This window comes from Uloborus diversus, unplaced genomic scaffold, assembly GCF_026930045.1.
Source record: "Uloborus diversus isolate 005 unplaced genomic scaffold, Udiv.v.3.1 scaffold_213, whole genome shotgun sequence".
NCBI classification, from domain to species: Eukaryota; Metazoa; Arthropoda; class Arachnida; order Araneae; family Uloboridae; genus Uloborus; species Uloborus diversus.
In genome coordinates, this window is record NW_026558366.1 from 178537 (window position 1) to 190863 (window position 12327).

The following is a 12327-nucleotide window of genomic DNA, read 5'->3' on the forward strand; positions in this document are numbered from 1 at the left end:
TAGGGGTAAATTTAGGGGTTTTAATTTTAGGGTTTATCAAGTAAAAATGTTTTTCTTTTACCTTTTGAAAACGTAATTTTTCGATTGTTTCATTTATTTTTTTACTTACATAGTCTTTTTTTGCCCCTTAATAGTCCATGGTTTTGATCAGAAATGACATAAAAATGATACAAATGCCTTTACTCACTCAGCAGCGAAAAATAGCAATGGTCACGTGACCTTTTAATCCCACGTGTGACGTCCCAGTCAAAGGATCACGTGTCTTTCTGATGTCATTTAGGGGTTTTATGAGTTGAGTTTAGGGGGAAACATTTTTAGGAGTTGGCAACCCTGAGAGAAATGCTGGTCCACGTGCGCGAGTAAGCCTTATCGCAGCGGAGCGAAGGGGTCAGGAAATCCTTCGACCTTCGCAACAAGTAAAGCAAAGAGGGGGAGGGAAGGTGAGTCAGCGATTGCACGTGATTCGCTGAAGAGAGTTGATACACGTGGGCAAGCAAGCCTTATCGCGTCGGAGCGAAGGGGTCAGGGAGAGGAGGCAGCAAAAGTACTAGTAAGAGAGAGGGATGAATGTCCAGTGTGTAAAGGGAATTTACCACCTCTCTCACGAAAATAGGTTGCTTGGTCAAGCAACCTAATAAGAAACTTGTCTCCTAGCTCTAATTTTATTATTCACTCACATCGTCGTGTTGCATCTTTTGCTGCCGTTCGTGCGTTCTTGGCTTATCTTTTTTTACGAATTTTTTTAGAGTTGCTTTTGAAATGGCTCCTTAGCAATTGAAAAGTTATACTGCAACCTTTAAGTTTAAGGTTATAAAGGCAGAAGCAATTGGAAATCGTTTTGCTGCCAGAGTTTGGCACTGACGAGATGTGTTTGCCGTTGGAAATCGGATAAATTAACCATCGAAAGTGATGACCAATCGAGGGATGCCGAAGGCAAAAAGTGAAAAATGGGGATTTTTTTAAATATTTCTTTATTGTTAATTAAAAATACTAACGAGAAATAAAAATATATTTTTTATTTACATTTAATCCAGCTTACTTTACTACTGATTGTGCTTTTAAGTTTTTTAATGCTGAGTGCGCACTTATGGAAGGTGCGGCGCTTACACCGGGTGCGGTGCATACATTAAAAAACTTTTTTCTTTGAGAATATATTACGACGCGGCGCTTACACCGAGTGCGGCGCTTATTCCCGAAAATACGGTACTTGGAAGCTGAAGATTTTTTACCGACTAATTGATTGCAGGGTTGGGCGGATTGGATCCAATGGTGTTTTTTTTTGTTGAAAAAACCCATTATTTAGCCTACTTTTGGGTTTTTTTAATTTTCCGAGACGTTTTTTAAAAAAATAATCAAAATACTTTCACAATTTAAACTTCTTTTTTCTTTGGTCTTCACCACAGACAATGGATATACAAAATGAATTTTGAACTTCAATAGTATTTCTTAACTCTTAACAGCATTAAAAAAATACTTTAAAGATTTTAAATAAATATATTTATTTTTTTTCTTTTCTTTAACTGGTCAATAACTAACTCAAATTATCTTGACTAAGTCCTGTCATGTCTGATTTTCTCAATATTTGTAGATTGTACAGAGGAAACTTCTCTAGCTAAAAGGCTTTCATGTGAATTATTTTTTGCAAACCAACCTGTCACAAATCTCGAATAAACAAGGTATATTTTTTAGAAATTAACAGGTTTTACAAACGGTCGTACAGAAAACAGAATATCATGGACAGTATTTTCATTATCTTACGAAAAAGTTTAATATTTGTTACTCTATATACAGAAATAGAAAAACAGGCAACATAAAATTCAAAGAAGTGTCTTGATTAAGCTGGAATTCAGTAAAAAAGTATTATTTTAACTACTTGAGGTTCTACAGTAGTTTTGCATAACAAAATGAAATACAATAAAGTAAAATGCAAAAAAAGAAAAAACTGTAGTAATTAAAAACGAACAATAGATTTTATCACTCGAGAACAAGGACGCCCATATGCAAAATTTTAAGGGTGGGGAGGGCTCAAATATTTTCTCCATGGTTTAGCAGGATATTTTCTTCATAGAAACTGATTTCAGTACAGATTCTTCATCTTCTTCGGCACTACAGCCTAGAGCAGGCCAAGACCGTCTCAATCAGTTTCCTCCATCCCGCCCTGTCAGAAACAGATTTCCTCCATCCACTGAGGCCAACAATTTTTAAGTCTTTCTCGGCACAATCGAGCCATCTGGTTGGTGGGCGGCCCCTCTTGCGTGCACCATCTATAATTGTGAAGGTGACTTTATGGGTGAAGGTGACCCATAAAGTTCAGTACAGATTAGAGTTATTAAAATTTGAATTTTTAATAACTCGTTCATTAATGGCTGGAGAAGAAATGTTTTTACATTTTTGCTAAGAAAAGGTACTAAAAGCTATAAATTTCTAATTTATAAAGAGCGGCTTGAGCCCCCCCCCCCCCCCCCCCATATGGGCGCCCTTGCTCGAGAAGTATTTTTGCCTTAACTGTTGGTAATCATGGAAACTAAAAAATATGAAACTTCACCATTCTTAGGTTTTGTTGTTTTTTACACTTTTCTTCAGAAAACGCTGAATTTTAACTAGTTTTCCAGGTGTTTTTACCCTAAGACAATTTTTGCGCTTTGTGCATATACTTATGCTACAAGTATCCCACATTGTGCCTAAAAACTACAAAAAAAACCCACATTTCTTTTTTTTAAAAAAAGTTTTAGTTGGGGTTTTTTGGGTTTTATTTTAAAAAAACCCAAAAAACCCTGGGTCCATGGGCTTTTTTTAAAAAACCCGGTTTTTGCCAACCCTGAGATTGAGCTTAAAAGAGATGAAAGAATTGTTTTTAAAAATGAAATTTTGTGAAAAGTTTAATTTTAAGAAATATGAAATTTTGTAAAATGGCCACTTTTACAATATAGAATTTTACATCTGAATTGATGCCGTGGATAGCTATTGCATTCTTGCACCACTAATTATATAATTAAGTGGTCATCATTTTTAATAAATTTCAAATAAAACCAGCATTGTATAACTTTGATATATTTGCAGTAAAACGATAAAGTATTACCTGCTCAGAATCTATTGGGAAAACCTTATCAAAAAAGAACTCTCTGTTGTGGTTTTTATCCTTCAATACAATTTCTTTCCTTTCAGGTATAACTTCAACAATTGATGGTGAACCTTGTCTTTTCTCAAAGCTATTTAATGGCCTATTACATGAAAAAGAAGAAAGAAATCTTAATGCCATTAGAAAATAATTTCACACTTGCAAAAACAAAAAAAAAGTATAGATGATTAAAATGCAAATCATTACTCATTTTAACAAGTGAGAAATATATGCTTAAACATTCCCATGCGTTTCTTTCTCCTCCTTTCCAAAAACACTTTGTAATGTCTTTGAAAAAAAAAATCAAGACACAATATTACAAAAATCAGGGCACTTATAACATTTTTAATGCGTGTAGCGTGCATTGTGGCGAATACAAGGGGAGGGTTAAGACCCCCCCCCCCCCCTCCAAGCCATTGACAATGGTATCCGTTACCACAACTGTATAAATAAAATGTAAAAGATTTCAGTTGCCTTTTTAATTTCTTAATTATTTTTCAAATTTCTTTTTCCATTGCTTTTTATCGACACCTGCGCAAATTTTTTTTTCCATGTTCAGAACCATAAGTTCGTTCAGGGGGAGGGGGGTCCTTCTTCAGCATGACCCTTCCCCCCAAATAGGGGAGGTTTGCATCTGTCCCTGAGTATGCATATATATTCATATATTCAGTTTATAAATGTATCACCGCCAGGTTTGCACAACTGCTAGTGTAAGTGTAAATAACAATGAACAATAAAAAACTAAACATTAGAACATTTGGTGCAACCTAGCTTGATCTGTTTCAGTTAATCTGTTTGCGTGATTTGCTTCCTTATGAGTGTAATACATTGTAATCTTGTTTTGCTTTTACATAATTTTTTTTTTTTTTTTCACATACAAAAGACACATTTCTAAAATAAAAATTTTCGTTTTCCGACAAATCATACAAAAATTTTACATGTAAACAAATTTATTATTTTTTCTCCTGAAACTCTGATATGAAAAACTAAAGTTTTTCCATCATTAATCAACAACGCATGAGCTTTGATTGGAATGTAGTCATTTGAGAAAAGTTTAGTCAAATATATTTGTGTGCTGCAAAGATTCTACAATTAATACCCATTGAGTTATTAAACTCCTAAATTCTTCAGTTATAACTGAATTATTAGACATTTATTAGTCAGTTATTTCAAAACAATTAATATAATTTAATGAAACACATACATCAGGAGGGTGGGGGTATCCAATGTGATTCTTTATTTCTCATGCAAAACCTCAAATTCCTCCACTAAGAGCACATACTCAACCTCTAAAAAAAACGCTGCCTCCTCGAAAAGTGACATGTCTTGATTTTTTAGTTTGAAAAATCTGGTCATTACATATCGTAGCCTAAGAACAACAGTAGAATACCACTTATTTCTGGGCTTAGCTGTCTTACTGTTGATCTTAGACGACGATGTGTATCTTTCACGAAGACTACAACATTAAATTTTAAAGTTATGAAGCTGACGATTTAGATAAGATTAAAGGCAAATAATAGCTCAAAGTAAACTTTCCCCGAATAAAAATTCAAAAACAACACGGAATCAAATTTAAATGCATTGTTTGTGTGTGTAGTGTTTGGGGTTGAATTATATTGACTTATGCATCGTTACATCAACTATGATGAGTTCAAGAAAAATATCAAATATATTAACATACCTGCAACGAGCGAAGACCTGAATCCGTTGGTTTTTCGCATTGTGTTCTTTGCTTTTGTTCATTTCGTACGCAAACACGAACGTCGGAACAAAACACGATTAAAAAATATAAGTTTTTATCGTTTTCGTTCTTTTCCGTCTCGATTGCTATGTTTTCTTAGCCAAGTTATCTTTCAAATGTGCACACCAGTAATGTCTGACCAATCACGATTGAGTATGTAGTCATGTGACTTAATTTACATCTTTTTGCTGCTAATTTTTTGATGAAATATTTCACATAAATAAGAACTAAATTTTCTTATTTTATTCGTTACTTAAATGATTATTTAAATTTTAAAAAATAGCATAAAAAGCTTTTTTTGAAATGAAGGCAAAAACAAAGAGGGCGCTGCTGTACCACAAAGTAGTTAAATGGACTCATGTAAACTCAACTTGATACGGTGATACGTGATAGTTTTGATTTTGATGGTGCGGAACCTGTCTCTGAGTGGGTTGTACTTATGACTGTAATTTAATAATTATGCGATGTAGGGGTAAATTTTATAGTCAAGAACTATTTTTGATTTATCTGGATTGAAAAGAAATTCAAGATGTCACTAAACGTTAATAAAAGTGCATTTATGACGGGTATACATTATCTCAATCATCAGCAGTATTGTGGGGAAAGATCGGGGGGATTGCGTATGATTGATAATCGATTGCAGTTTAGTAAACATTTATATAGTAAAAATCTGTATGCCCATTATGGTTGCGTAAATGCAATAGAATTTTCTAATGATGGCGAATGGTTAGTATCCGGTGGAGATGACAAGCGCGTATTAATTTGGAATGTTGACAAAATATTGTCGGGTAAAAGCAATCCAAAAGTAATGAAAGGTGAGCATAACAGCAACATATTCTGTTTGGGATTTAATACGTTTCACACAAAATTATTTTCTGCGGGAAATGACGAGCAAGTTATTCTACATGATGTAAACACAGCCGAAATTTTAGATGTGTTCCTTCATGATGAAGCAGTTTATGGTTTGTCGGTTCATCCTGCTAATGAAAATATCTTCGCTAGTGCTTGTGATGATGGTCGAATTTTAATTTGGGACATTCGTCAAACAGCAAATGATGCTTTGATGCTAGCAGGTTGTTCCACTGCATATCATGCTGTAATGTATAATCCTGTTGAACCTCGTTTCGTAGCTACTGCTAATGCTAAAGATGGAGTTTGCTTATGGGACATTCGAAAACCTAGGGTATGCTTGATGAAATATATTTCTAACCAACCCAGTGATAGTGCAATGAGTGTTAGATTCAATAATTCTGGTACACATTTGCTCGCTCTAAGACGACGACTTCCACCAGTTCTGTATGACATTACTGCTGACTATTTTGTTGCTGAATTCGATCATGAAGAATACTATAACTCTTGCACAATGAAGAGTTGTTGCTTTGCAGGCGATAAGGACCAGTATGTTCTTTCTGGGTCTGATGATTTTAGATTATATGTGTGGAAAATCCCAGACTCTCTAAACTCTAAAAGCAGCACTCGTGTGGGAGAGGTTCATCGTATTTTGACAGGGCATCGATCAATCGTCAATCAAGTGAGATACAATAATACTTATGGTGTGCTGGCTTCATCTGGTGTAGAAAAAATTGTAAAATTATGGAGTTCCTTTTCGATGAAACATTCTGATGATGTAGATGATTACTTGTCAGATCAAGAACTTTTAAGGAAAGTGTATTCTCATGAAGAATACATTAATCTAGTGCTAGAAAGCGGACAGTTTATGACTCATGATTACAGTCATCATTCTGTTCAGGAAGACCAAAGAATGATGGCATTTTTCGACTCTTTGGTACAGAGAGATATAGAAGGTTGGACTTCTGACTCAAATGATACAGATCTATTGAATGCGTGTATTGATATAAGGTCGCCTAGCTCATCATCTAGTTCCTCATCTTCTGATGATGATAGTGAACAGCAGCGTAAAAAAGTGAAACAAAATGAAAATAACATTACACCTGCTCCTCAGAGTGATGTTCTAAATCCAACAACTATTACTCTTACTTTTATTACGCAAAAAGCAATGGCCAAGGGACATACCAAAAAATCCCAAAAGATCATGGATGATAAGGTAGTCCCCGGCGTCAATAGAATATCTTGGTTGATAGCTCACAAGAGACGTGAACAAAAGTTGAGAACTTCACGTGGGAAATGCAATGGGAAAAATTCCAAAGTAGCCAAGCATCACCAACGTGACTCTGTAAAAATTGACAAAAAAAATCAAGACAATACTGCAAGTGGTAGTAATTTTAAAAGTTGTGATTCAAATTGTGGGAACTCAAGTAAAGATTTAAGCACAATATTTAAAGCAAAAGACAAAAGAAAATTGTATTTGAAGAGACGTGCCAAAATCAGCAAAGATTCCATGTTGGATGAAGATAGTTCTGATTCTGATGAAAATAGCAAAGAATTAACTGATACCAGTCATCTTGACAAAACAGAGCATAAAACTGAGGAAAGTGAAGAACTTCCAGCTCAGAAAGAGAATGGAGTTGTGGATGTTAGCAGCACAGTTTGCAAAGAGACTTCTAATTTTAATAGTAATGAATCTCTGCCTAATTCATCTGGCAGTGACTTAAATGGAACCGATTCTAGTGTTGCTGCCAATTCTAGTTCATTAATTTATTTTTCTTCAAAAAATATGAAACATAGTAAAAGAAATTACAGGAAGAAAAGTGCTGATGAATTGGAAGAAGATTGAACAGCTACAATATAGATGCATACCTCATTTTAAAAAAATGAAAGAAAGAAAACTAATATTTACTTCATTGCATTTTTAAATATTTATTTTTCAAATTTAGTGCTGTTGGACCTTGAAATAAAATTATGAACATCAAACTCAATTTTTATCTATTGTTATGTAATTTGATTTTTTATGTGTTATATTAATTTTAAAAAAATCAAAATTCAGTAATTCCTATGCATTTGAGAGTAGTACTTTTCTGAATTATTTGAAGTTATACTGGTTTGTTTTAGATTATTTTATTTAATGCTAAATGAGTTCAATGATATAATGAGGAGAAACTTCTATTGAAATACATGCAACTGCTATTAAATTGAATAGATCCAATTCTGTTGGAGACAAAAAATGCATAAGGAAGATGTTTCCCTAAAAATTTTTGAGTTCTAAAAATGTTGCAAATTTTTGAAAAAAATCTAGTTTACTTTATCAATCTAAAACATTGAGGTTTTACTAAACATATTCATAAGGTCTGGGTTTTACAGAATGTATTATGTCACCTATGTAGTTGGAGAAATATTTTGATTTGTTGCTTTTTGTGTACCATATTGTAGTTTTTTTCAAATAATATTTCTTTTTCAATTGCATTAACCATTAAGAACATATAATTTATGTCAATATCTTTGAAAAAAGATAAGGAGTATGATCATTTTTATCTTTTTGATTACATTTTCTTTTCTGAAAATTTCTTTCCTCACTTTTATGATTTTCAGTAATTTGCAAGCTTATTTGCTAATCAATATTAGTGCCATCATTAATGCAGGGACTCCCCCCCCCCTTTACACCCTCGGCACTCCTAATTTATTGATGCAATTAATTCATTGCGGTATATATATTTTGTAAATTCAAAATATTGAAACATTTTCTCAATGTTTCAATACATAATAATGCAATGAAAAATCTTATTGCTTTTACATTCTGATTGTACTTTTATCAGAGTATAACATATAAAAGAAAAAAATCCAACAGACAGTAAAGTCCAACAAATTATGCATAAAATTAGTCGTTATTCTAAATACAAATCTTCTTAATGTATTTATATTGTATAATCTGCTCATTTTGAATGTTCTATAAAAGATTAATGATTTATGTTTATTTTGATACCTTTGTTATGAAATTTTATTTATAAATTTTATTGCATTTATAATTGTAACTATGTTACCTTTATTATTAAATAAATGTTTCCAGGTAAGATATTGAAATTTATTTTTATTTTATAAAGGACTTGCTTTAGTAGAATGAAATTTTAATTTTTTTTACTAATTTGGTGATATATTTTCAGGCATTGCAAGTATTTGTTGTACAAATAATTCAAAAATTATGCAAAGGCAATAACGGTTCAGAAACATAATCTATCTAATGTTTTCACAATGAAAAAAAAAACCTTCTCAAAAATTATGCAGAGAATGCATTTTAAGTTTAACTATATTTAATTTTTTTCTAGATAGCATGGGAAATCGCAATGGAAAAGGAAGAAAAATCAAAAACCAATAGTTGTTATCAGCAATTACTACAGTATACTGAACATAAAATGAGTTCATGGTTAATGTTGTTAGTTGTTATCATGTTACTAAAATCACCAGATTTTCTCTATTCATTTGCATATTAAAATTATCGCTTTATGTGACTATCACATTGTTTAATGCTATCAGTTTTGCAATCAGGGATCCTGTTTGAAATGTTCGTAAACGGCTTTGCCTACAGAAGTTTTTACAAGAAAGAAAAACCCAAGAATGATAGAGAATATTTCAGATTTAATATCTCAAGAGTTTGAGCCATAAATGTATCAAAATATTCCTGTAGCTTCACATTGAAAATATCAGAAGTTTGTCATATTGTTAAAAACAAAGGAGAGGGGGAGGGGTTGGAACTATGGAACTGAAAAGTTTCATGGAAAATCCCTTGCTGATTAAGGCATTAATTAAGAGCAATTCATAAATGAGCCTCTAAGAACTGGGAGCCACTCGGTTATTTTTGATTTTTCAAAGAATGTATAATTTTTGTTTTGATGTTTTAAGGAAAAAATACTATAAATAAATAAGAGGGTTTTTTTTTTTTTTTTGGTTTTTTTAAATTTAGTTTTGAAACTCTGTAGTTGGTAAGTTTATAAAACTTCTTAATTTGTTTATTGTTATCAAAATGAGTGTATCCTAAAGTGATCACAGATAAGTGGAGATGACAGTATAAGCTTGCTTTATCAATATGAAGCTTTCATCTGTCTTATAGAAACTTATTTTTGACCATTTGGCATATCAAGTTGGCAATAATCAGTCTTAATATCGAATGCAGATGAGTTCAGAAGTTGAACTGATCTTCATTCGGTAGATGAGATGATGTACATTTCTTGATGTTTCAGAAGTTGTTCTGAAAGTTTTTAGAACATAGTTTATGATTCGTAATACTGAATGGAACTACAGACTACATTGATCAGCTTTGCAGGTCTCATGTGGCCCGTGGGATTGAGCACCACTGCCTCAAAGTATTTTTCTGAAATCTGTCTTATGAGGTAAATTACAGTGCACTATGTATTCATTGCCTTCTTAAAATATGTACTTTTCCTTTGCTTAAACGCATTGAGGAATTTCATCTGTTGCATTCTAAGTAAAAAAATACATGAGTACAGTACTGTTTTTTTTTTTTGAGCAATCACGATTGCTTATTCTTCTCACTTCACCGTCCTTGGCGTTTGGTTCCTTTTTCAGCATGGACTAGGGGCCTCTGCAGCTCCACTGGCCACTGGTCCTGAGCACTTCCCCCGGAATCCCCTGCTCCTGGTTGGTGGCGCCCATGTCCTACAAACACGCACATTCATACACATGCACACTCTCACACATACAAACTCTCATACACGCCTATGTGCATACACACAGGTCTACGCACACACGCCTTCAAACACCAATGTCTCAGAAAGCAGTTTTACCTAGCGCTGCAAATTAGCAAAATGCATTCTGGTTAGAAAGGCAGAAAATCTTCAGTTGAGAACCGGAAACAGGCTGATCTACATATTACCGGTAAAAAAAAGGAATTTGGTGATAAGAAAGATTCAAGATCGCCATGTGAACGCAGCTGTAGGTTATTCTTTTTAACCTTACGCCTGTTAACTAGGCTTGTCAGACATCCTGGTTTGACCGGGACAGTCCCAGTTTTCAAACAAGATCCGAGGGTTTTTTAGGATAATTATTTTATCCTTTGTAACATTGACTTATAAAATTAATACTGGTTTAGCTTGTGAGGATTTTTACAATACGATTAAAACCAAAAAAGACTATAAAAAATCATATGAAATGAAAAGTATATCTAAATATTGTTCAACTTTTTATTCCTCATTCAAATGTTCCCCATTTAAATTTCTTTCGTTTTTTCAAACTGAAATAAATTGTAAATATTTGCATCTTAGAAGTGAAATGTTCCAATTTAATCTGCTTATGTCATTTTTTATCATCCCTGTTTTAGGTTCATAATTAGTAACCATTTATTAATAGCATTGAGAATAAACTTCCCTATAATACGCTCCAAAAATTAGCCAGGGATGTGTACAGATTTGATTACAAGCAACGCTGGAGGAGGGGGGGGGGGCATTCCGGTGTCCCTGTTGAACATTTCAGAAATGTGGCAAGCTTACTGTCAACCAGAGCTGCCATGAGCCAAGGTGGGCACCTTGTTAGTCTGGTCACTGCCCTCCCACCGTTGACCCCTAAAACTTGCCAAATTTATGCTACCCCAATCTGTGCTGGGCCCCTAGTTTCCAACTTGGTTGACATGGCCTCTTGTTGGCCCTGCTGATAACCAAGCATTTTTAAACTTAGCTGCTGTTCCGTCTATATTAGACCAAGTTTTCAGGACTCTTTTCCTTCAGTTGAAACTGTTTATCTCAAAAACTTATCTTTAAAAAAAATTTTGTAGCCTGAATTCAATATTCAAATTCTATTTTTACTATATCTTTCAAAGAAGTTTTCCCCAAAACTTGTATCTTGAATTGTGGCTATACTGTCATTTTCAATTTCAAAATTCAATGTACTTTATCAACAGCAGAAGTTGCAAACAAGACATTTCTCCTCATGTACTGTAAGTTACAAGGGAATAACAGCACCCCTAAAAAGTTTGGCCCCCAGTGGCGCCATCTATTGGGTAGCTAGATAAAAAGCGATAGATTGCCTGATACACTAATACTTCTCATTGTTCACAAGGGTTTGATTTGCAAAAGTATACAATTTTTTTGCTGGTATAAGAAGTAGCAATTAACGAGCTTTTGACTATGTAGTTCTGAGTTCACTCCCATAAACTCTTAGTAGGAAATAATAGTTTTGATTTCCAAGCATTGGTCCTGATGTGGTTTGTATGACTTTTATGTTTATTTATTTATTTTTGTCATTACTGAAATGATCAAAATCTAACAAAATTAAGAATTCAATAATCAAGCTTTAAGAACTTTTGCATCCAAAACTAACTAAACCATTAACAGTTCAGCAGAGAAGATACTCAAATCATGAGAGGTATTTCAAATCATTTGATTGAATGTTCAGGCAAATTCAGCTCAGGCACGGTAAAGTCTCTTAAGGCTCTTGTGTTGCAAAATCCAATAGAACCTATCAAATCGCTTGTTGCAGCATTCATAGGCAGGCTGGCTATGGATCATCGACCTGGAGTTGCCACAACAAAGCTGGAGGCTGTAAGCCTTGCAAAGAAGCTGAGATTACCTTCACACTGGTAGTTAATTTATGTAGATACCAGCAA

The 12327-nt window shown here is 33.6% G+C and overlaps 2 protein-coding genes across 2 annotated transcripts in view; one reads left to right on the top strand and one right to left on the bottom strand.

Moving 5' to 3' along the window:
- The window catches only part of LOC129233152 (kinesin-like protein KIF11), a 116605-nt gene extending 111677 nt beyond the window's left edge, over window positions 1-4928 (bottom strand). Inside the window, exons 1-2 of the mRNA XM_054867221.1 lie at window positions 4800-4928; window positions 3080-3221 (exon numbers count right to left, since the gene is read on the bottom strand). Of these exons, the coding sequence (XP_054723196.1) occupies window positions 3080-3221; window positions 4800-4861 (204 nt within the window). The 5' untranslated portion in view covers window positions 4862-4928. The remainder of the gene's footprint in view (window positions 1-3079; window positions 3222-4799) is intronic.
- A 346-nt stretch (window positions 4929-5274) lies between these two features.
- Window positions 5275-8772, top strand: LOC129233150 (DDB1- and CUL4-associated factor 5-like). Its single transcript, XM_054867218.1, has one exon. The coding sequence runs from the start codon at window positions 5389-5391 to the stop codon at window positions 7552-7554; it is 2166 nt and encodes a 721-aa protein (XP_054723193.1). The 5' UTR covers window positions 5275-5388; the 3' UTR covers window positions 7555-8772.
- Window positions 8773-12327: the final 3555 nt, after the last annotated feature.